Source organism: Anolis sagrei, chromosome 2, assembly GCF_037176765.1.
Source record: "Anolis sagrei isolate rAnoSag1 chromosome 2, rAnoSag1.mat, whole genome shotgun sequence".
NCBI classification, from domain to species: Eukaryota; Metazoa; Chordata; class Lepidosauria; order Squamata; family Dactyloidae; genus Anolis; species Anolis sagrei.
The window spans coordinates 51504538-51531018 of NC_090022.1; the positions used below are offsets into that span (position 1 = coordinate 51504538).

General features: G+C 39.9%; 1 protein-coding gene across 4 annotated transcripts in view; it reads left to right on the forward strand.

Moving 5' to 3' along the window:
- Nucleotides 1-26481, forward strand: part of GRIP2 (glutamate receptor interacting protein 2) — a 503998-nt gene that overhangs the window by 205609 nt on the left and 271908 nt on the right. The window contains exon 1 of one of the 4 annotated variants that reach the window (XM_060766233.2): nt 20698-20922. The exons of 2 other annotated variants lie outside the window; for them this stretch is intronic. In XM_060766233.2, the coding sequence (XP_060622216.2) occupies nt 20772-20922 (151 nt within the window). In that variant the 5' untranslated portion in view covers nt 20698-20771. Of the gene's footprint in view, nt 1-20697; nt 20923-26481 lie in introns of those variants that run through there. One more of the 4 variants, XM_060766225.2, reaches the window with a different exon arrangement.

The window sequence follows — 26481 nt, forward strand, 5'->3', positions numbered from 1 at the left end:
ATGTAATGCACCTGTCATTTGCGGGGCTTGAGGTGGAGGGAAGTGCTGATAGCCTTTAAAGTAAGGTGTTACTGGATAAGCATAGACAATGCCAAGACTTGCTATATGGTAAGTCCATTAAAAACAGCAACTGCTGCTCCACTTTGCTTCAAGCACACACAATAGTATATGCACCACATTCTTTGGGCTCCCCATCTTGCTGCCAAACACCACTTGAACAGAAAATGAAGGTGAGGAAGAAAGGAGGGTTGCTTTTCTTTCTCTGCTTTGGGCATGGATGGCATAAAGGAAAGGGAGTGTTTTTTCTATGCCCCTTTCTGCCAAGGTGAACTTCTTGTCTCTGCTTCTAGCTACTGCCTATGCATTGGGCCCCTAAAAGAGGCAGGTTGCTTTTCTTTCTCTCCTCTCCTACGTTTTTCAGACCGCATCCATTCTGTGCAGAATTCAGTAGCCAGGCATGTTGCCGGGGGGGGGGGGGGAGCTTGGGGGCCTTCAGCCCCCCCCCCCCCCGAAATTCTGATGGTGGTCCATGAGAAGGCCTTACTGGTACATTATTTAAACTGTTATGTTTATTCATATCATGATCTGATCACCATGCTCAATATATCCCATATGAATGGGGGTATTGGGGTAACGAGACAAAAGGTTTGCTAGGGTAGACCCTCTTTCCCTCAGACTCAGCCCCCCCCCGAACCAAACTCAGCCCCCCCCCCCGAAACAAAATCCTGGCTACGGGCCTGCCAGTAGCCATCATAATCACCACCACCATCACTATCATCTGTTTCCAGCATTACCCCACGAATAAGTTGGAATAGGTTTTTTTGGGTTGATTTTTTGTCCATTTTTCCCAGCTTATACATGCTTTCTATGACCTTAATTAATTAATTATAATAATAACTTTATTCATATCCTACCACCATCTCCCCGAAGTGACTGAGGGCAACTTACATGGGGACCAGGCCCAGTCAAACAGAACTGAAATATAATAAGATCCATTGCATTACAATAAATTAAAACCAAAAAAGCCATACAAAACATCAGAAATCATTACCATCAACAACTAGTCGCCAAGCACAGTAGATGTGTTCAGAGCTGAGAGGGCACGGCAAGGGCTTTTACAATACAACTGCAAGGGTGGGGCTGGTAATAAAGTGCAAAAGCCAGATATAACATTAGGGCTAGAAGGACTAAGTCAATTGATGAACCGAATTGCTCTTCTTTGTTTCCTTTTTGTATAGAAATGCTGAGTGGTGTTTTAATTTAATGTGTCATTCTGTTTTTTTATTGTCATTTTAGTAGATTCACTCGTTTTTATTTTGTTTTTATTTGGAAATAAATCATCCCAAAATCAAACTGATAGAGGATGGAATACAGCAAAGTAACTAAAGGCAACAAGTTCTTAGAATGACAATACAGCACAAACTGCTGTTTAAATGGGAGAGGGGCTGTAGAGCTGTATGATTCACCGTTTGGTTGGGACTGTTCTTAGGATCTGACTTTATATGTAACTGTTCAGCTGTGTAAAAAATTGCGTTGTTGAAGGCTTTCATGGTTGAAATCACCAGTTGCTGTGAGTTTTCCAAGCTATATGGCCATGTTCCAGAAGCATTCTCTCTTGATGTTTCGCCCACATCTGTGGCAGGCATCCTCGGAGGTTGTGAGATCTGTTGCAAACTAGGCAAGTGAGGTTTATATATCTGTGGGATGTCCAGTTCTTTCTCCCACTCAGGACATTCCACAGATATATAAACCTCACTTGCCTAGTTTCCAACAGACCTCACAGTCTCTGAGGATGCCTGCCATAGATGCAGGTGAACGTCAGGAGAGAATGCTTCTGAAACATGGCCATACAGCTCAGAATACTCACTGCAAGCCAGGGTAAAATATTTATTTTCTCTTAAGGGCCAATATTGCAAGAGAGAGCTAGAAAGAAAGTCCATACATCTTTTGTGGTTTCCACTTGTTTTACGGTCATATTTTATTTTTATTTTCTCTATCTAAATTGTTATAAATCATTGCCAAACAGTATTAATGAAAATTCCTTTTGCTTCTCACAGCTGTGAGGACAGTTCCATGTCACAACTGGCAATTGTGATTAAAGGGCAATTGTGTTGCCAAATGATCCAGTTCCTGAAACTGGCCAAGGTAGCAGGAACCATCTTGTTGGCAACACACCAATTCCTCAGGAAGTTATTATAATCAGGGCATAATCACACGCTTGGAAGTATCGGAGGCACTTGTCTGAACCTTGCTCTTCACAAAACCCCAGAGATCCAATTAGCTTATGGCATCTATTTTCCCTGACAGACCTTGTTACTTAAATATTTTACACACGAATATACAAAAATATTAAATATGCATTTGATGTTACTGTTCCTTGTGAATCTGTAATTTTGAATGAGGAATAAATTTTGTCTCAGTCAAATCTCTTTTTATGTTTGTAGCTAACCTGAAGATTGAAGTATATTGAATTCCATCTGCCACTTTCCCAGATTGGCATTAATAGCTTCAGACTTATTTAGATATATTTGTCAGTGTGACTAAGCTTACATTATAGATGAATGCTTGAATCATGTTGTTAATTCCAACTGGGGTAAATCCATTGAATCAATTGGACTTACGTAGGTGTTGATGAAACATAGGCCTCATGTATATAAAGTTTCAGAATCCAGATTAACTGCATTGAACTGCACTATGTGACAGTGTGGATTTATATAATCTAGTTCAATGCAGTTAATCTGTATTTTGAAATTGCATTATATGGCTGTGTAAATAGTCGATTTAATCAGTTTACTCTAGTAGGGACTACTAATAGTATTCAGACTAATGTCACAGCCTTATGAAATGAATGTTATCGTAAAACACTTGCCAGTAATAATACTCTCTCTCTCCACACACACACATACACACATGTATTTGTGCAAGTGCTTTTATTGCATTGCATTGCATTGCAATTTACACAATACAGTAGGACTCCCATATCCCCATAGCCTGTGGTTACCAGAAACTATGGATACAACTGAACATCATTAAAGTAGTTTCTTTCTGGTGCCAGAATAGCATAGAGTTTCCAAGAGAGGTATCCCCTCCAGGAATTTGCTTTATGGTAACTTCTCAGGCAGGGTAGAGGACCAGTAGGATGGTTTTCTTCTCCTATTTGTGTGTAAGTGAAATTGCAGGTATGGGTTCCACAGTTATAGGAATCTTATTGTAGTTTCTTTCTTTAATGTGCTGTCCAGTTCAAGTCCAGTTTAAAGATATTGCATCAGAAGACCTGGAGGAATTAAAGGCCTTGAGGATTCTCATAAAAAATCAGCATGTGTCTAGACAAGTTACCAGTCAAGAGCTACTGTAGTTCTGTTTAAATCATGGCATTTACTTCTGAGTTTTGATTGCAATTGTTGTTTTCTTTTCCTAGTATGAGCTCCAAGATGGTTCACAGAATAAAATAAAATAACCTAAAACTATAATAACAATATTAATGTACATTTAAAAGGCAGCCACATTAAAATCTTAAATTAAACAATTTGAAAACAGAGAAAATTTTAAACTAGAGGAGCCACCCTTCTTGCAATAGTTACTCATTTGAAGGTTGCTTGGACAAGTGGCTTTATATCTTCAGTAAGTAGGGAGGTTCTGCCAATCTAGTAGTTTGAAAACATGCAAATGTGAGTAGATCAATAGGTACCACTTCGGCGGGAAGATAACAGCACTCCATGCAGTCATGCCGGCCACATGACCTAGGAGGTGTCTATGGACAACGCTGGCTCTTCAGCTTAGAAATGGAGATGAGCACCACACCCCAGAGTTGGACATAACTGGACTTAATGTCAGGGGAAAAGCTTTACCTTTACCTAAGTAGGGAGGGAGTCAGCCTAGCCCCCCCCATGGAAAGGTAGGAGCAACCATTTAGAAGGCTCTCTTTGTCATGCCCTCACCCAATCAGACTATGATGGTGGCAGACAAGAGAAAACTTCCTTTGAGCATCTTAAGACTCTTGCGGGTTTGTATAGGGAAATACTGTCTTTCAGATAGACTGGATCAAATGCATATAGACCTCCATTGGTTATGACGCAAACTTTGAACTGTGCCCAGAAATACTGGTAGCCAAAAAATGGCTGTGAATGGCTTCAGTGAGTGTTCTGGCCACAGGGTTTTGAACTCATATAAATTACATTGTTTAAAATAAAAAAATCAATTTAGTTCCTTTTTCTAAAAGAACTATGGAAAGACGATACCCAGCAGCTTCCCCAGGAAATGCATTTGTTTTTAATTGCCACATTAAGCTAAGTTTTGATGGATGATAAGACCTGGCTTGATGCAGTCTGACATAATAGGTGCTTCTCAGACATTTTGGAACAAACAGCTACCTTTGCAATTCTTTCCAAGATCTCTCTTTGGTAGATAGTTAAACTGACCAGTTATAATGGCTCTGTGCCTTAAAGGAAACTTGGTCACGTGCCTTGAAAGGGCTCTGTTTATACAATATCAACATTGTCTATTTTAATATAGAATAATAGTTTCCAATCTTAGGACTCAGGCTCTTAGAATCCCTCACTATTGACCATGTTGTCTGGTATGATGGGAGCTGCAGTTTAAAAACATGTGGGTACCCAGGTTTGGGAATTGCTGCTCTAGATGTATCTGAATGGAAAGAGAAAACAGTAGAAATTTCATTAGCCTGTTTATTGCACAAATTGCTTAACACTCCCTGTTGATCAGACCTATTAGCCTGATAATTTCATGATTTATAAAGCTGTGTATTAAACTCTTGTCCTCAGGATGCATTTGTTATCACAGACCTGAAGGGGAATTGGAAAAAAATGTAAAGCCAGGAGCAAAATCTTGGTAATGATGAATGAAACATTTTGCTGGCAGAATTTAAGTTCACTCCAGAGGATTGTGGCTGCCAGACAACTTTCTCTAACTGCATGGAGATCAGACAGCAAGGCTGTTTATGAGCTTTTTGATGGCACACTTCATTCATTGAGCAGCAGCACATCTGTAGTACAGATGAGATTCCAGTTGCTTCAAGGCTTAAGTGCTAAAAGGTACTTTGAGGATAATGTCAGGAAACGCCTGCAAAAGGCATAAAAACTTTTGAATGTATGAACACACAAGAATAACCTGGTATTTAGGCAATGTTGGTGAAAGGCCTAGACAGGTATAGAGGCAGATAAGAGAGCATTTCCCCAAACTTCTGGCAACAAGTTGACCTCTTCCTCAGTCACCCTTTTGTCCATCACTTTTGGCTCCAAAGAGGTTGGGACACTCAAGAGTTATTAAGAAAGTGAGGTATTGGGATATATAAAGAAAACACACCAGGAAGAATTGGGGTGGGGGATTCCAAATCTGGATCTATTCTACGAAGCATTTCAATTAAATCCACTACTACAAAGCAGGATAGGGAAGAGAAAAATGGTCTAGAACAGAGGACATAGTAAATAACAGTGAGGTAAAATTTGGTGCATTCACAAAAAATCTAGAGGCAATCATAAAAAAAAAGAGGCCCCAGAAAATTAGCACTAAAAATAAGGGGGAAATGGCATCCAATATCAGTGCCTGAAATACCAAAGTGGACACCCTTATGATGCCTGTATGAAAAGGAATTCAACCCCAACTGATGAAAGTACATGAAGGTCAAAGGCTATTATTGTATTAAAGATCTGTATGACATAAATGGTCAACTGATCCCCGTAAGTAGGATAATAGAAAAAGTGGGAAATAAAAACTGGATAAAAGTATAAAAGTATATAAATAACTTAGACAGGGGAAATATGAGGAATGTATAGGCAAAGAAAGTAAGCTGGAGAGTATATTTATAAAAGGACAGAAATCAGAGAAAGGATTAGCAGGAGCAATATATAAATTAATGATAAATGATGATGAATATATAGCAAGAGCACTACAAAACAAATGGCAGAAAGAAGGCCTCCTCACAAAACAAACAATAGAGGAAATAAGGAAGGGAGTTAAGAACATTAAAATTTTAGAAAGAAAGAAAAAATATTTGGAAATGATACAGGATACCAGCTCAGTTATTTATTTATCGTGTCATCAGCAACCATACCATTGTATTACATTTCTAACAGAACAAAACAAACAGATAAAAAAACACAAATTTTGCAGACTTGGTAGCTGATTAAATGTCCTTTGACCAGTATCTGGCCACTTGGAGTGCTTCTGGTATTGCCGCAAGAAGGTCCTCCATTGTGCTTGTAGCAGGGCCCAGGTTGCATTGCAGCAGGTGGTCTGTGGTTTACTCTTCTCCACACTCGCGTGTCGTGTCTTCACTGTGTCTGGTTGTGATCCTCAGGTTGTGTCAGTCAGCTTTCGTATGGCATTGTTTCTAGTGCCCACTTTTTGCTTGATGTTCAGGCAGTGCTTCTTGTAGGTCAGAGCACGGTCCAGAGTGACTCCCAGGTATTTGGGTGTGCTGCAATGCTCCAGTGGGATTCCTTCCCAGGTAATCCTCAGAGCTCGGGATGCTTGTCTGTTCTTAAGGTGAAAGGCACATGTCTGTGTTTTAGATGGATTAGGGATCAGTTGGTTTTCCCTGTAATAGGCAGTAAGAGCACTTAGAGCATCGGAGAGCTTCTGTTCAACCATCTCAAATCTCCCTGCTTGAGTGGTAATGGCACGATCATCAGCATAGATGAAACTCTCTGTCCCTTCTGGCAGTGGCTGGTCATTTGTGTAAATGTTGAACATTGATGGAGCGAGCACGCTCCCTTGAGGCAGGCCGTTCTTCTGTTTCCGCCATCTGCTTTTCTGGCCCTGGAACTCAACAAAAAAGCTCCTGTTTTGTAGCAGGTTTCCTATGAGGCAGGTGAGGAGGTAGTCCTTTGTGATATTATACATTTTTCTCAGGAGGAGGTGGTGGTTCACAGTATCATAAGCCGCTGACAGGTCTATGAAGACAGCTCCTGTGATCTGCTGCCTTTCAAAGCCATCTTCTATGTGCTGAGTCAAGTTCAGCACTTGTGATGTGCAGCTTTTGCCTTTCCTGAAGCCAGCTTGCTGTGGGATCAGATATGAGTCTATTTTTTCCATAATTCTATGTAAAATAAGTCTCTCCTGAACTTTGTAGAGGTGGCACAACAGGGAGATTAATCTGTAGTTTCTTTGCCTGGCTTCAAGATGGCGATGACTCTTGCTTTCCTCCAGATTTTGGGGATCTGACAGGATGCAGTGCAGTTCTTCATCAGCTCCAGCAGCCAGCGCCTTGCTTTTGGACCAAAGTTCTTGATTTGTTCCATCTGTAGATCATCCAAGCCAGTTGCTTTGCCATTCTTACATTTATTGAGAGCCATGTCCAATTCAGTAGATGCAAGGGGTTCGTGAAGGTTGTTGTTCTCAATCTCTTGTTGTCTGGCTATTGGTTTCTTTCCTACTTTGGTGGCAAGGTTGGGTTTACCTTTTTTCAAGAGTTGGTGTGCTATCTGATCTGCCTTTATGTTGGCATGGGTATTAGTTTGTGAGGGGTCATTGCTCAACCATTTTAGCAGCCTCCACGCCTTCTGGCTGCTCCTGCCCATGTCAACCTCTGTGATCAGCCTGATCCACTGTTCTTTCTTGGCTTTAGAGATGGAGGACACGATGCTCTGCACTGCCTGAAGGGTCTGCTCACTAAATGGGTCTTCGTTGTGGAGTCTGCAATAGTTTTCCAACAAGACAGCTGTTTCAGGAGTAATGCCCTGAAGGTAGTTGGTTCTGCAGCCTTTCAGTATAGAGGCCTGTGAGGAGGTTTTCACTATTTCAATAAAGTGCTCGTATTTCTCAGGGGTTGGCATGACCGATGTGATCATGTCATCTAACATGTCTGAGAATTTAGTCCAATCTGCCTTTCTGAAGTTGAATCTTGGTTTAAATTGAACTTCCTGGGGCCTTATAGTTGGGAACAGTTGGCATACTATAGGTCAACAGCCATAGCCATGTATGGGGCTATGCTCAAAAGGATAAAAATGGAGAGGCTGTCCTCTCCTGGTCTGAACTGCACAAACTATCACTCATTCATGATAGTAAGCTCCCACCATCCTACAACAACGGGAGATGGCACCAAGGATATAACCCAGATCTCTTATTTGTGAGCGACAGCATTGTACAGCAATGCACTAAATCAGTGGGACCACCAATACCAAACACACAGCACTGACGTATAGTATAGCTCAGTTATCAAATATGGGAATAAGTTCAACATGTTGGCATTGTAGAACAAATAAAGGGTTTATTTTCCGGTCCCAATTCAAGTTACAGGTCATTACCTATAAAACCCTTAATGGTTTGGGACCCGCCAACCTTCGTGACCTTATCTCCATCCATGAGCCTGTTCGATCACTCTGATCCTCAGGGGAGGCTCTCCTTTCACCCTTACCATTTTCTCAGTGGCCCCCTGACTATGGAATACACTGCCAGGTAGGTGAGCCCCTACCTTAGAGAGTTTAAGAAGAATCTCAAAACCTGGCTCTTCCACTGTGCTTTTGGAGATTAACCATTAATGTATATGCCCATTAACCCTCAATATCTGTTTTTAGTGCACACCTCCTCCCCCTCTGTATGTAAATAATTCCTAGCTAAGAATGGGGTTGAGACATCAGGAACTTAGTGTTATGTGCCACTAGGAAGGAAAATTCACTCCTGAAAGAGTTATCATGGGGAAAAGGTGCCTCCATTGAAGCTTTAACACCAATCCTTGTTTCCACAAAAAGCCATTTTTTTTTCAAAGTCCAGTTATCACAGGGATCGAAAGCGAGGCGAAATCTTCTGAAGAGGAGCACAGATAGTGAAACAAACACCACAGGGGTGTTAACCCTTATGCTATCCAAAGCGTGCATACACATATACATCCCCCCCCCCTCTCTCTCTCACACACACATAATGCTTGAGTTATACTTAAAATGTTCCTCTTTCAACTTACATACAAATTCATCTTAAGAACAAACCTAGATAACCTATCTTGTTCATAACTTGGAGACTTACCTGTATACTGAAATTGAACCATCAGATCTTTTTTGCCTGCCTTTTGTGAACAGCTTTACTGACAGCCACAAGTAGTGAGGGAGTAGAGGATAGAGTGAACCTTCTGAGGAATATACTTCCCTTTTGCTTCTTTGGGTGCTATTCAGACTTTTATCTACTGTTAACTTTTAAAGCAAACCAGAAGACTGCAAGCCAGGCATCATGAATTGCTCTGCTTTGTTGACATTAAATCAGCGATACTATCCTTGAGGTCCACAGTCAGACAAATAGAACCCGAGGCAGAGTTGGACTGAATCTTCAAAGCAAAGCTGACATCTGTCAAAGTTGGCTTTTTCAAATGCCCAGAGCTTAGATACAAAAGTCTTTCGAGGTCTAGTGCCATATAATCATAGCACATTTACTCAGACATATGTCTTACCTACCTCAGCAGAGTTTGCTGCATTTTAAGTATGCTTAGGAATGGAACCATCTGGAGGTTTAAAACTGGCACCTTGACTGAACCTCCAAAAACTAGTGCCCAGTGTAGATGGATGAAAACTGATGATATGCACTACAATGAATAAATGATTTTAGATTGGGATGGCTCCTGCCACATTCCCACAGCTCAGCATAACCCCCTGCATGGACTAAGTACATGAAGGATGATCAGTATGAATACAGTACCAAATTCCCAACAAAAAGAGGGTTTGTGACATGGAACAAATTATGTCCTTCTGGTTTTTGGTCATCATTTATTCCTCATTTATGAGGAAGAATTTCCTAACTGTGAGAGCAGTGGAACCCTCTGGCCCTGAGTGTGGTGGAGGCTTTTAAACTGAGGCTGGATGGCCATCTCTCGGGGGTGATTTGAATGTGATTTTTTTTTTGCTTCTTGGTGAGGGGTTGGACTGGATAGCCCACGAGGTCTCTTCCAACTCTATGATTCTATCTTCTTCTGGATGAAAACAATTTCCAAAATAACTCACAAAAAATAACAATGGCATTTGAACAGTGCCATAATATAGAGCTTACTAATCTCTATAGATTGTTTTACTGAAGCCCCATCTATGTTGATTTTAATGCAGTTCAAAGCTAGCTTCAAACTGTGACAACCAGACAACAAATCCCCACAAAAAGTGTACAAACAAACGCCTTAATGTGCATCAAGTCCCCTGGTTTGTATAATCACCATCTGGGCTCCAGGATTTCCTGTGTAATCATCTGCACAGGCAAACTGCTTTCTTCAATACCAGTTTAAAACTGCATTAAATGGTCAGTATAGATAGGGACTGAAATAACTGTTTAGAATGAAGAACTTTTGTTTGTGCTGAATCATTGCCATTGTCTGGATCAAGGCTCCTTAAACTTTTTTCACTCATGAACCCTTTCCACTGGAGAGATTTTGCATGACACAAGGTATATAGGTATATAAAATAGCAATAAAAATCAAATGTTTTCTGATAATAAATCAACATTTTAAAGCTTGCTAAACAGGCTGATTTTTCTTTTTGTGGAGTACAGTTGAAGGTTTTTCTGCAGAGTCCACTATAAACACTACATGGTATTCCTAACAGATTTGTGTAATTTGGTGACATTCAGAAACCTTTTACTGTTGTATATATTTTGTAGCCCCAGCATTGAGCTAAGGGAACCCTATTTGGTGTTGGGACCCACAGTTTAAGAAGCAGTGATCTAGATGACTTGTGAGTGAACCCAGTCTGCTGCATTGTCACCTCCTCCATGCCACCACTACTGCTGCTGCTCTTAGCCAGCCACAAAGCTTTACTGAGCTCCTATAAATTGTGAACATTTCTGCCAATGTTAGAGCATGGTGCCTAGCCAACCAGGAAGATGGAAGGGAGTGATCTCTCTTCCTTCTTGGTGGACCAGGGAGCTCCATGTGAGCTCCTGCTGATGGCAGAATAGGGCACCTGCACAACCAGCAAGGAGGAGGGGAGTTTGCCCTCCCACGTCTTCCTGGGGGTGGACACCTCATTTGGACTGAAGACTGTGGTCAGCTAAGAGACACAATAGCAGCAAAACGGGCATAATCTATCCTCTTTCCCTACACTGTCCAGTGCAAGGAAAAGGTAATGGCATCAGTGTCTAGTGTGGACTGTGAATAAATTCAAACCAGAATTGATCTCACACTCCAGACTACCCCTAACAATACCAGATAGGATAATAATAATAATAATAATAATAATAATAATAATAATAATAATACACTTTATTTGTATTCCACCCCTTCTCCCCTAGGGGACTCAGAGCAGATTACAGCATTTACATGCATCGGCAAACATTTAATGCTTTTACAGTCATACACAATGAAGACACATAAACACAAACAAAGGCAAAGGCTTCTCCCCTCAGAGCACATCTCTGCCTCTGGGGAGGTGCTTTTCTCTATTTTCACGCCGTGGAGCATACGTTGATACCTCCTGGTTGGGTGGCCAGCAAAATTGCTTGGAGCGTCTCTTTTCCTTTTCCTGCTGAAGGGGTACCTATTTATCTACTCATATTTGCATATTTTCGAACTGACAGACAGGAGCTCACCCTGTCTTGCAGATTTGAACTGCCTACCTTTAAGTTAGCAGTTCAGCAGCACAAGGTTTTAAACCAGGCATCCTCAAACTGCGGCCCTCCAGCTGTTTGGGCCTTCAACTCCCAGAATTCCTGACAATTGAACAAGCTTGTTAGGGATTCTGGGAATTGGAGGACCAAATGGCTGGAGGACCACAGTTTGAGGATGCCTGGTTTAACCCATTGTGCCACCGTGACCCTAATGTGTCATTTTAACATTACCATGCTTTACCTTGGCCCTAAAAAAACAAAAACCAAAAACCATGTGACTTGTGATCTCAAAAAAGCACTCTGAAGTTTCAGTTTGAGGTTCCTTTTCTGTTCAGACCAGAGGCTGATAACAGATAACACAGAGAAAGATGCCAGATTTCCTTGGGCTGTGTCAAGCATGCTGCTGAACAAGATGTTGTACCAGTTTAAACCAGAGCACAGTTTAGCCCAGTTACTTCATCTTTACTTTCTTCTCTTAATAAGGTTACTGCTGCTTTGATAGTCTTTTTAAAGGAAAAAGATGCTGTGGAAGTCATAATCTGAAAGCTTTGGAGTCTGTGATCTTGTTTTGCAACCTCATCTCCTTCTGAGTCTTAAAAAAAATCCCATCAATTCCAAACCTAGAGAGCAGAGCAAGGCTTCTAATCATTGGCACTAAGCTGCTAAATTCATTTTCAAGTGTTCTGTCTTAAGAACATTAATAGCAACACAGTTTGTTTGGTTTTTTTCCTGTGGTGAACAGGCAGTATCCCAGCTGCGAGATGTGGACTTTGGCATTCAGGCAGCCTGTTAATTAGTGGGAAGTGGAGAAACAGCTGGGAAACATAAAGCCCAAAAGGAAAGGGGGTTCTGGAAAATAATTTCGGCTTTTATCACAAAGGCGGAAAAACTTTACAAAATCGGGCCATGGATTTCTAAAGGATACTATACTTTTCCGATCAGAAATATTTCGTATCCTTTAAATAGTTTCCCAGTATAATTACTCTTTCAGATTATTCATGTTAATCATAACCATTCTCAATTTCCAAACTGTTGTTATTTCAACTAAGAAAGAATGAACATCATGTTGGCTGATGAGATTATTGAAGAATATATTAATGGCAAAATATTTTATAGCAAGAAACATATAACATAGCAATTAATGTGGTGGAACCATCTAGATTAGCTTGGGAGCTCTGTAAAATTGTGCAGGGTTTGGCAGCAGAGCTTTATTACTCATGGTTGTAGCTCGCTGGTGACATGTATTGATGTCCACTGATTCATCACATATTGGCAACATCACATATTAGACTACTGGTTCTACAGCAGTACATGTGAAAAAGATCTTAGGGTCCTTGTGGACAACAAGTTAAACATGAGCCAACAAGTTGCTACGGCAAAAAAAGCCAATGGGATTTTGGCCTGCATCAATAGGAGTATAGTGTCTTGATCCCGGGAATTCATGCTACCTCTCTATTCTGCCTTGGTTAGACCACACCTGGAATACTGTGTGTTTAATTCTGAGCACCACAACTGAAGAAAGATATTGACAAGCTGGAATGTGTCCAGAGGAGGGCAACTAAAATGATCAAGGGTCTGGAGAACAAGCCCTATAAAGAGTGGCTTAAAGAGCTGGGCATGTTTAGCCTACAGAAAAGAAGACATGATGGCCATGTATAAATATGTGAGGGGAAGTCATAGGGAGGATGGAACAGGCTTGTTTTCCACTGCCCTGGAGACTAGGATGCGGAGCAATGGCTTCAAACTGCAGGAAAGGAAATTCCACCTGAACATTAGGAAGAACTTCCTAACTGTGATAGCTGTTCAACAGTGGAACTCTCTACCCTGAAGTGTGGTGGAGGTTCCTTTTATGGAGACTTTTAAACAGAGGCTGGATGGCCATCTGTCAGGGGTGCTTTGAATGCAATTGTCCTGCTTCTTGGGAGGTGGTTGGACAGGATATCCCACAATGTTTCTTCCAACTCTATGATTCTAGGATTCTAAGTACTCACTAGCCTCACATTTTAGCTTGAGGGACAAGAACTAGCAAGGAATGGGAAGGTTGGCCAGACCATAGTACTGGGTTGATTAAATGCTACACAGGTGAAGTGGATGGGGGATGAAGGAGCAAAAGAGAGAGAACAGCTATATGAACAGTAGAATAGGTACAGAAAAAACATAGGTTGGTGCAAGAGAACATGAAAGGTAGGTGGCAACCCAATCTGCCCGTGAGAGACTATCCAAAGTATAATTGCCACCTTCCCCCTCTTCCTCCTCTTTTTTCATGCCTTTTCTCAGAGTGTACACTTATAAGCAGCTGAGGAGTGATTTGGGGCCAAAATTCTGAATTTTGATATGATTTGTGGATTCTCTGGGGGTCTGCGGAGAGGGGAAAGTGTCATGGCTGCATTATGGATCCAGCCAACCCTGGAAGCCACTGCCATCATTTTCCCACCAAGACATTCAAAAAGACCTGAAGTGGCACCACAGCACAGAGAATAAATAGAGTCAGAGCTTCTTTTAGGTTCCCCCAGGAGAGATAAGCTCTCCTTGTTCAGCACAACTCAGGGCCCTTCCGCCCAGCCATATAACCCAAAATATAATGTCAGATAATCCACAATATCTGCTTTGAACTGGATTATCTGAAACCACACTGCCAGATAATCCAGTTCAATGTGGATTTTATATAGCTGTGTGGAAGGGGCCTCAAAAAAGGGGACAGTTTCCTTTGTATAAGCATTAAGGCATACTATCCACATTGACCCATGAATAATTCAACCAGTTTTTGTTGATTTTTGACTAAAATTTCTAGACTTATACATGAGTATGTAGGGTAACTTTTCAGATTTGATAATAATGAAAAGTTCTTTGACACCAGACTTGTTGCTGTGTTTTATTCACACAATTTTAGAGTTAAATACCTGATGCTTCCTTGTGGCTATGATGTTTCTAATTTTGGCAGTTGTGGTGCATGCTTAGTCAGAGCTGATATAACTCTGTACTGCATCTGAAATAATGGGTTTATATCCATTAAAGCTCCAATGTATGTATGTATATATATATATATATATATATATATATATATATGTTAGGACTCATCCCACAAGTGTGGGGAAAGCAGGAGAAAGTGAAGGGAACCATCTTACCTTGCTTCATACTATCAAGGTCTGTCTTCTGGGATGGCCAGCAATCCCACATCCTTTCCTTTTTTTTTGCTGTCTTAAACCATTTGGAGTTGGGTATCACCTGACTCCTGGAGATGTATTCTGGGCTCCATTTCCATGTGCTTTGGAAGCAGAGTCCCACCGGAAGTGCCCTTACATCATGTGATGGCCTCAGTGGGATTAGTTTCAACAGCACAGGGAAATGGAACCCAAAATGCATGGGACGAAGTCCTTAATCTTAAAGGTGCTGCATGTTCCCATTTTTACTTCCTCTTCCTTTCTCCTTTTTATAAAGAAAACATTAGACCAAAAAGGTTAATCAGTCAGTAGATCTTACTGGAAGGAGGAAACGAGGGAGACTGAAATACTCTTAAATGTTGATTGTGTGGTTTCATATTTCAGGTTTTTCAGTTATATGTAAAGGCTATTCTTTCAAGAAACTGACTTTTCTCTGGGTTCATTCACAGGAGGAGACACTTTAGAGAATGATTGCACTGTGCTAATAGAAGCACAAAAGGCAGGGTTTGATTGAATTCCTGTCATTTCTTGATTGAGTCATCTATAGCTATTTGCTCTGATGTTACTTTTGGTCCCTTTTCTCTAGCTGTGGATCCTTTGATCTGATGTCTACAGGCCTGTCTGTGTAGCGACAGATTAGTGGGGGTTAGGTTTCCTTTGCAGAAAGTGCTTATAATGTTGAACACTTTGTATGTAATATGCTTCTATCAGATTCTTATACATGGAGGTTGTTCTACTGCAAGAAGCATCTACTGTATTTATTTAATTGTTTCTGTCTTTTCGTAACAAAATTGGGCTGCAAATAAATGAAGTGGCATCTGTTTTAATGTAAAGGGCTGGTTTTAGCTCACAAAAATGTCAACTTGGAACTATATTATCAGTGAGGTATTTTCTCCTCCTCTGCTTATCTAAACAGATCAAGCACTGTGTATAACTTAAGAATCCAGAGTGTTTTAGTGCACCACTGGCATGCAAGCCATTGGTGTAGACCAGTGGCCCCAAGAACTAAAATATGATCCATGGCCTCACCATTACTACATCGTTGCAACAAGAATGACTGGTCTCGTGAAACACTCTTATAGTGTCGAGACAACATGGATGCTGGGAGAGGAGAGGCTGACTACCTACAAAAGGCATGTCAACAAGCCTCCTAACTGCTGCTCCTCCCTCCCCCTGAGCTGAGCCATTCCATGTGGTGCCTGGAAGCATTTTTAGGCCTGTGCCTTGGCCTATTTGGGGTGCTGATTCAGAAAATTGCATTGAATAGACTACATCAATTCTAGATTATTAAATATGGTTTTCTGTGGGTGAGCAGATAGCGACTACTGGATGGAATATGTTCTGTATCAGAAACTTGAGCTGATGTGGTCTATCCAATGAAGTTTTCTGAATCAACATCCCAAATAACCAATCTGAATGTAAAGTTGACCAAAAACTGTTTCGTAACTTTTTTGGTACTAATGTTGAAGAGTGGTCCCTGGTCAAAGTGGTTCCTGGTCAAAAAAAGGTTGGGAACCACTGGTGTAGACACTAAAGCCATCCTGGGTGCATCTACACTATAGAATTAATGCAATTTGATACCACTTTAACTCCTATGGCTCAATACAATGGCATTACAGGAACTGTAGTTTTACAAAATCTGTTGCTTCTCTACCAAAGCATGCCAGTTTCTCCACAAACTACAAATCCCAAGATTCCGTAGTTAAAATGGTGACGGACCACATTAATTCTACAGTGCAGGAGCTTCCTCAGTAAACAGGTTAAAGAATATCCCACAATTCGGAATTGTAAGGGAGGCACAGAGAAATAACCTAGTATCCTTCACACAGGAGAAAGAATTTTACACAAATGAGGGTGCTAAACATTGCTTCCTAATATTGACTGATATTCAATACACAAATCTCTTTAGAGGAGAATTTACTTTATTTACTATATTTATATCCCACCCTTACCCCGAAGGGGACTCAGAGTGGCCTTTTAGTAAAGAAAGAAAATCTGTTACAAGAATAGACGTTATACAATTTCACTTCAAGAGTAATAATTATCTCCTTGTCTTGGCAGGCAAGAGTCGACCCTATAATCTGTTGACTCACATAATGTTTTCTTGTCAGTGCTGTTCCCTTATAATATAATCCCAAAACAATCAAGTTAAACTGAGAGCAACAGGATCTTGGAGGTGGCATGCTTTGAACAATAATGCAAGGGAAGTATGGCAAAATGGTCTGCAAATTTAACATGTTAAGCGATTTTGCAGAGAAAAATCAATGTAATAAAATTTAAATTCTACACACTTGTAATTGTTAGCCAGACAGATTTTCCGAGCTCTTATCTGTGTATTTGAGATCAGCCATATATTTTCAGCGATTTCCTTGTGACATTTAAAAAGTTGGAGTTTCAGTACAGGCAATACCCAGGTTACAAAAAAGATAGGTTTGGTAGGTTCATTCTTAAGTTGAATTGGTACGTAAGTCGGAACTAATACATTTTTAAAGTTTAATTCCAGTTTTTGATAGCATAAGGAAGAATTAACATCCCTGTGGTGTTTGTTTTGCTGTCTGTGCCCCTATTCAGATTTTACTTCACTTTCTGTCCCTGAGATAATTGGATTTTGAAAAACATTGGTTTGTTGTGGAAACAAGGATACATATTTATGGAGTGCTTTAGAGTGTCATAATGCTTTGCAGATGCCCATTAAAGTTCCAGATTCCCACAAAGTTGTTGTTGTATGCCTTCAAGTTATTTCCAACCCTATCACAGAGTTTTCTCAGAGAGGTTTGCTTTTGGCTTCTTCTAAGACTGAGATAGTATGACTTGTCCAAGGTCACCCAGTAGGTTTCCATGGCCAAGCGGTTTTCAAATCTTGGTCTCCAGAGCGGTGTCATGTTAACACATGGGCATGAGGGCCCCATGCTAAGCTATGCATTGACTAGTATTTAACACTAATTATACAATCACCTGCATCAGCAATTAAATCTCCCACTAACTCAGTAGAAGGAGAAAAAATACTAGTTGTAGCAGAGAATTGGCATGTCGACATTTGCAAAAAACAAAACAAAAACACAACCATTTTGATTGCTTGCAATGTTATGGAAACAGGATATTGTAATTGATTCATGGGAGACAATTAACAGCTGGGGACAACAATTACTAACAGTGTGCATTTACATTATCAGAAGCAGAGTCTCCATTGTTTGTGTTCCAAGGATTCTATTTGAGTTAGAGGAAGTTACTTTTCTCTCAACTCAAGAATGGAAAATAGAATGTCAGTGGACAGAAAAAGTGATTTAAAGATGGGCTTAAAAGTAACCTTAAAAATGTGGAATAAACACTGAGAACTAGTCGTGCACATCCCTAGTCTCTATACACAAAGCGGACAATAGCTTGTTTCTTTGCAATTCAGAGGCTGACTTGTATGAAAGCCATACACATAGAAATTTGTGCCAGCCTCATATTTTCTAACATTTCACAGGTAAAAAGTGGGACACTTGTGACCAAGCAACATTGGAATGTGGTGGAAAATACACAAGATGGAAAACACAAAAACGCATGAGCTAAAGGAGGCTGCAGCAAAGGACAAAATTCAACTACTCCTCTCCTTGGTCACCTGCCGAGTTAGTATAAACTGCTTTTGCACTTCAACACTTCTGCAGCTATTGAAAGATAAATGGAGAAATTGGGAGGAGAAGAGAAAAATTAACAAGTAGGACAACAGATGGTTAATCAGGACTGTTGCTGCCCATTCAGAATAGTTGGAGGGTATGCATCCCTTTGATATCCGGAGGTGATGTAGTCTAAAACCGAAAACAACTAAAGAGGCTTACCTGAAAATTCAGAAATATTCGTCATGGTTAGATGTATATGAAGAATCTTTTGAGTAAGACTGAGATTGTGCCAGAATTACACGAAAGTTATTAAGAACTTAATTTTTTTCTCAAGCATTTGTTCATGCTATTTTTTTGGCAAAAAAAATACCAAACATCCTGCTACCCTGCTGCTCTCCAGGCTAGTTGGAGGAGGAGGAGGAGACGAAGAAGACGATGATGAAGAGTAGTTGGTGATCAGGACCAGTTAGTGGCAACATCAATTGATTATGTCAGCTCTGAGTAATGAAGCCAGAAGCTGATAAAGTGACTATTACATTGGCTTGGCATTATGAGCCTCATTGCTAATTATGTAAACACACTGTAGGAATTAACCATCAAAATAAAATGTAATTGTACTCATAAATCTTATTGATGGGAAATTTATGAAAGATTATGGCCACTACCCAAAAGATAAATCTATACATCAGTATTTGGGGAAGAAGACTTTATGTGAAATTGCAGAAAAGGGGATTTAACTTCTGCTGATGTGGTTCTGGTTCATTGCTGAGCACATGCAATAGGGCTAGAGGTTGTATTTAAATATGACTAAGAGCTAGGTAAATGAAGTTAGGAGTTGTTTGCTTTAGAAAACCAAATTAGAAGCTTTGCTGAAGACTTTTTGGTGGTACATAGTAGAACCCCTCTATCTATGGTGGATATATTTCAAGATCTTCCATGGATACCTAAAACTGTGGATAATAGTTAACCCTCTACTTTGACTATATTCAGTGCGGAGGCGTGCTATAAAACATACTGGAGGGCCTAGAAAATCCCATAAACACTTCTGTGTGGGAATATTTTTAGAATGAGCTAACTCACTGCATCTCCTTAGTGCCAGGGCCCTGCCACACAGCCATATAACCCAGAATATCAAGGCAGAAAATCCCACAATATCTACTTTGAAGTGAGTCATTTGAGTCCACACTGCCATATATTCCAGTTCAAAGCAGAAAATGTGAGATTTTATGCAGTTATGTGGAAGGGGGCTCAGGTGTCTCCTTTTCCTTGTGTGCAACTGCATAATTTGAGAGGCTAAGGCAGAGAAATTGATGCCTGTCTTATACAGTGTTTATCTTCATTACTTATTACTTATCATATGAAGGCACAATTGGGTTATCATATGAAGGCACAAGTGTTTCTCAGTATGGTATAAGTCATTGTGGTACTGAGGCCAAAGGCAGCTGCTGCGCCAAGTAAACTTACTTTTGGCTCTTATATGAGTGTAGAAAGATGAGCTGTCTCTTTGTATTAACTCTGCCCAGATCCCCTGACCCTCTGGCTTAATCCAGAAACACATCAGATCAGGCTGAATGTTGGGAGGGCTTATGAAATGTCCACACAAACATGTGTCTTCATTTCACAGGGTACAGTTTTGTGTGCACAGATAGAACAGTGTTTTTATGGCACCCTAATTCTAATCACACTGCATTTCACTGACTTAGCATTGAGTGCGTTGAATATTGCTCGGGGAATGTGTTCCCAACATTGTTGTTAATTTGCTTGGCAGTTTCCCAAGACGATAGCAAATTTAAGGTGACAGTTTTTTTAGCAGGTGATCCAGTTCTAATGAACCAATTGATGTGCATGCCACAAAATATGATAACTGAAGTAAATATTTGACATAAGGAAAATAAGGAAAGATGTATTAACGGTGGTCAAAGGGAGCTGTTTGGATGCTTTCTTTGATCCATATTTGTGTTGTGGTCGGCACTGGCTATTTCTAAGTCTTCCAACTGCTGCTGTCTTTAGAAGAATCACTGCTCTTTCTACACCAGTGTTGACACTCTTCGCCTGGAGAGCCTTTCTGAAATCTGCCACAATGTATACAGCACTAAAAACAGAAATTGGAAACCTTGTAAAATGAGCTGCTGCCCTTCTGAGTTCTTTGCTCAGAGAGGAGCCCTGTCTGCTCACGGTTTGGAGAGCACAGCACACAAACTCTGGCTTCCTGCCTTGTTCCTTTTCTTCCTCTCCTCATATATATTTTGGAGAGTGGGGGGAAATATTTTAGTCACTTAATTAATTAATTAATTAATTTTATTTATTTATTTGGCAATCACACCAGTGCTATAGCTCTTGCTCAATGACCTGGATTTTTAAAACATTGGTAATTCTATCTTTTTTTTTGGAAAGAAGAAACTACACTTGCTAGTGATATAGAACTACAGAAGATTTGTAGGTCTCCCTCCCTCTCTCTCTTTGATGGTGTGGGCAAATGAAGAAAGTCATCAAGTTTTTCCAGATCGTTAAAAGGTCTTCAAGGAGGAGGAGACGTTCAGACGAATTTGAGGTGGATGAAGACCTGGAAAGCCAAGGATCTCAGGACCACCCGACTGGCTTGTGCAATCTGAAGTTTTGTGTCAGGGGTAAGGAAAATGGATGAGTGAGACTGTTGTGTGCTAGGAGCTATACATAGCTAGGGGTTGTGGATGGTTGAACAGAAAGGTTCCTAGGAATGGTCAGCTTTGTTTCATCCTTCTAAATTGTTTTTTCAGAAAATGGGTACATTCCGTTTGGAGGGGATTATTTGATTAGGTCTGATGCTTATTTTGTTTATTTTCCATTTTCCAAATCCATAGTTTGAATACAAGTTGTGTTTAGTAAGTGCAGTCTCAATGAGTAAAGTTTGATAAGTGGGTGGATATCTTGTGTGGGGTGGGGTTTCTTTTTTTTGGGGGGGGGGGTGGAGGCTTTAAGTCAACAGATTTCATTCTTAATCTACATATATTCAGAATCAAACCTGTGCCATCAGAGTTAGAATGGGCTTCAAAACTGCACAGCACAACATTTGCCAATTTAGGAAATCTATTGCCATATCAGCTCAAACAAGTGGCTATTCAGCTACCTGTTTGTGGTTTGAAAACCTCTCAGCATCATGGAGTACACTACATTCCATTCTTCTGCATCTCATTCTTTTTCAAACATTTCATGTTATCTAGAATTTCTTTCAGATATTTAGCCAAATACAGTGTACAGCCACTTATGCAGTAGACTATGTCTATGAGGGCAAGAGCTCTTCACCATTGCACATATTCACCGAAGTTGTTTTGATGCTTTGAACGACTGAAGAAAATGCCATGTTATTTAAAATGCAAGCTAATACAAAACAGCTCATCCATGCAGAGCTGGATGTAGGATTTCAGGACACTTAAAAAAATGGCCCTAGTGGTCATTGCCAACTATGTCTCCCACTTCCTTACTCATTAGATGTTCAGTCATCCTTTAGGCACAAATTGTATAGAGATTCCAAAAAGGAACACAAGAAAAATGGACAACATTACTCTGTCTCCTCACTGGTTATATACTTGGAGAAGTAAGGTAAAGACACAGCACTGACAATATAGAGGAAGCACAGACTTGGGGAACATTGTAGACTCTGGCCCCTTCCACTCAGGCCCCTTCCACACAGCAGAATAAAATCTCTCATTTTCTGTTTTGAACTGGAATATATGGCAGTGTGGACTCAGATAACCCAGTTCAAAGCAGATATTGTGGGGTTTTCTGCCATCATATTCTGGAATATAGGGCTGTGAGGAAGGGCCCACAGTCGTATAACCCAGAATTTCAAGGCAAAAAAAATCCTACAATATCTGCTTTGAACTGGGTTAACTGAGTCCACACTGTAATATATTCCAGTTCAAAGCAGATAATGTGGGATTTTATTCAGCTGTGTGGAAGCAGTGAGTCCCTGAAGGGTTATGGGGCTGTGTAGATTTCAGATGTTGACTGCTAATTACATTTAGGAAAAGTTACTTTTTTGCATCATAGGTCCTCAGGTTTCCCTTATCAACATGTCCAGTGGTACAAGTAGCCAGGAGAAGCCTAGATTCTGAACTAAAAAAAAACTAAATTGTAATACAGATGCAGCCCTTCATCTATTTTTAGTTTCTGTTTTGTTGCAGAATATAAGTACATCTTTAAGAACACTGGTACAGCTGTCTTCTTGAAATGCTTGTCCATGGTGGTTTGCAATGTGAATGTTGTAATTATGTAATTACATGGACATACACTGATAGCACATATGATCCTAACTGTTTTGGGAAACAAAACAGGGTTAGCTCTGGTTAATAATTGCATGGGAGATCTCCAATGAATACCAGGTGCGGTAGATTATGTTTCAGACAAAGAAACCTATGAATATTTCTTGCTTAAGAAAACCCTATGAAATTCATGGGACCGTCATAAGTTGATTTGAAAGTACATGCACGCATACATACATACTAATGTAAATACTGATGTTTTCATTCTGATTGTGCCTTTCCATACTAATGCTTGTGGACTTAATGATAACATATTGATTTCATTGTTGAACATCCCCATGTGAGCTCCTCACACAGAAGTAAATCACAAAGTCTTTAAAAATCAGACATTCCTACATACCCCACTCTTATTCTTGCAGCAGTGCAGTGGGAAGATGGCCAGCAGGTAATGCACCACATATGGGGAGACTACTTAGTTTAAGTTTCTCAACATGTAAACTTTCCTAAACTCCCATGAAAGTAAATATGCATGAAATGATGTATTGAATGCATTTTAAAAGGTAAGATAGAAGCATACCAGTATATATTTGCTGTTGATAGATAGATAGATAGATAGATAGATAGATAGATAGATAGATAGATAGAGAAGCAAAAGTCAGAGTTGGTACATTTCTAATGCATTTGACTCCACCCAAATTGTTTCTGACTGTTTCCAATTCAACTATCCCTCTTGTGAGGGACTACAGCAACATACAAATTAGATGCACTGGTGACCTGCATAGTACAAAGAGTGCCCTTTCCTTGTGGGGCATTTTCTGCATCAGCTATCATACTATTAGGTTAACAGTAATCCCATGGTACAATTAATGATAAGCCACGTTGCTGATAAATAAAATAGCTTTCTTTCTTCAAGGTTTAAATCTGTTTCTTAGAGCTCTACAACAAGATGTTTGTTTATTGACCATTAATACAAAACAGCAGTGAAAATCTTCATTTGTCAGCAATGTTGAACTATTGTTCTGCCTCATATGAATACACATCCTCTGGCTCTGGGTGTTGGGGATTTTGGACTGAACTTCATGTTACACTGCTGTGCAAACGGGATACATTTATTTCCTGAAATAGATGGGAGTTATGATGGAGCAGAGCAGAAAATATCTAGTAGTGTATAAGTCTGAAAGTTTTAGTCAAAAAGTGTATCCTCCAAAACTTAAATCAATGTATCTTTGGGCCAATATATGTACTTTAGCTTATTTCTTATCAAAAGAAGAAATCATCCTCTTCTCTGAGTAGAGTGGCAAAAGGTGAGATCTTAGAGAACCTAAAAGAAACACCAACCCCTTCATCTCACACTGCTATGATGTCACTTCTGCTCTTTTTCAATACCTAGGAGGAAAAATGGCAGTAGTTCATTACTTCCTATCAAAGAGGTCAATGCTTCATTTAGATTATCCCCAGGCAGAATAAGCTCTCATCTTTCATCACTCCGCTCAAGAAGGGGATAGTTTTTTTTTAATAAGAATTATTATCATACTTTAACTTTTATCAAAAATGGAACCATCTCTGAATAGGGTGGCAAAAGGCAAGAACTTAGTTACTCCTAGGAACCTAAAAGAAGCATCGCACTAACACCTCCATCTGCAGTGTTGCCAATTTTGGCCTTTTTGAATACTTGGGTGGGAAAATGGTTATGGCCCTGGGACACCAATTGCACTTTCCCCTCTCTACAGAATGACCCTAGACTTATAAATATATGGTACATTTTGTAAACCCATGTGACTGATGATTAAAGCAACTTGTTTTCCCCTTGTTAAAGCTTGAACATCATTAATATCATAGCTCTGGCTTAACTTGAATATACATTCAATTTATAATTATCTTTTGTTCTGCTTGATCTGTTGTGTCAACTATGTTTATAAGTGAGGGATTTCAGAATAAAAGCTGTTCATGCCTCTGCTCTTGAAGAGTCATTTAGTGCTCACATGATTGATGAAAAGTCAATGTGTGCATTACTATCTGCAAGTTTGTTGATTTTCCATAGCGATTGCCAAGGTGTTCTGGAAAAAGAGATATCTGTTATAGTGCCCAAATAGGCATCTGAAAAAATAGATTTTTTCACAGTTGTCATGGAGTAAATCATATTAAAGACTGTTAATTGACTTGTGAAAACTGTGCAGATGAAGCAGTGGGAAAAGAGAAAAACAGTTGAACAATGTTAATCTCCCTGTAGTAAGTGAAAGCAGGAAGACAAAACTAAATCATTAGCAAGGAGTTTGCTATCCAGTGATGTAACTATGGGATTCTTTCCTACTTCCCTTTATATTTCTCAAAGATGGACACATGCCATAATCTTATGCAGTAGGACCCCCATATCTGTAGGATTGATAGCCATTGCTTCATTTATCCATATCCAACAACTTTTGTTGGCATTTTCTAGGTCCTCCAACATGACTGGAGCCTGAAGTCATTCATTCCAATAGGATTCATTATGATCTGGGGTTTTGCATATCAACACAAAATCTGCGAAAGTATCTGCTATGAATACAGGGGCTGTATTGTACTTGTTATCTAGGGCCCCTTTTACACAGCTGAATAAAATCCAGATTATCAGATGTGAACTGGATTATATGGCAATGTTCAAATCAGTTCAAAGCAGATAAGGTGAATTATCTGCCTTGATATTCTGAATTATATGGCAGTGTAGAAGGGCCTGCAGGTAACTCAGATATCCTATTGATGTCAATGAAACTCTCTTCCATGTAAGTGTATATTGGTTTGCAGCCTCAACGCAGTGCCTTTTTTGCCCACATGCACTTCAGGACCAGATCTCGTACATTACCTCTACAGTTAACAGCAGTGTGTTTGTCTGTTTCTCCTTGATTTAAGGAATATGGTTTACTCATTCCAGCAGGAATTAAAAGGCAATTGAATGGCTTTAAAATTATAATGCTGTCTATTTTTGATTGTGCTAAGGCTTGTCTTCACTGCCACATTATTATTGAGTCTGTGACTGTCCCTCCAATTGCCCTTAAAATTAACTTTGCTGAAAAGTGGAGATGTCATCAACAATGGGCCTTCTTTCTTTGCAGTAATTGAGGACATGTCACTGTCCACCTTTCTTTCCATATGAAGGGCTAATAAAGCTGGTGAACAGGACTGACCACAGCCTTTTCTTATTTTTGTTCAGCAAGGATATCTGAGGCTCAGAAAAGATGAAGCAGCAGACACAATAAAGAGGAAATTGCAGCTGCTCCTGATATGTAGGTCATTGCTCTTTTCAACATTCACATTTAATGACATGTTTTTGTGTTGCATTGTATACAGGGCTTATTTTAACTTCCTTCCTTCTTTTATAAAGCGGGGTCTGTCTTTTTTTCAGATCTTCCCCATCTCTTCTTTATCTACCTAATTAACTCTGGCAGTATTTGCGGCCCTGACATCTTATCATACTCAGACGCAGGCACAAACACACACATACTGATTGTTGCACAGTATCCATTTTGACACTGGACAATATGGTTGGTCTCATTTTAAAGAAAAATAACAGAGGCAGATAGGTGAGAACATTTGATATGGTTGGGGATTCAACCAGCAATGCAAAACCTGAACTGGATTCCTGAGAGATCAGATCAAACACAGTTTTCTCATCTCCTCTATTAGCAGGGTTGTTGTCCAGAAACAGGATCTATAGACTCAGGTTGAACATCAATGACTAGTTTCCATTGGAAGTTCCACTGGAAGTTGACCATAGCTGTGCTGGAGAACCTTGCTCTAGCTGATACATTTGTTCTAGGATTTTTGTTATAAAAATATTAAATAATCTCTGCATGCAGTCTTGAGCTTTATATATTTTAAATCAGTTGGTCTACATAGGATATAACTCCAAGCGCACTAAGCAGAAGTTAGTTTCTCCTTCTAGTAGTTAAATGAACACAAGCCTATCAG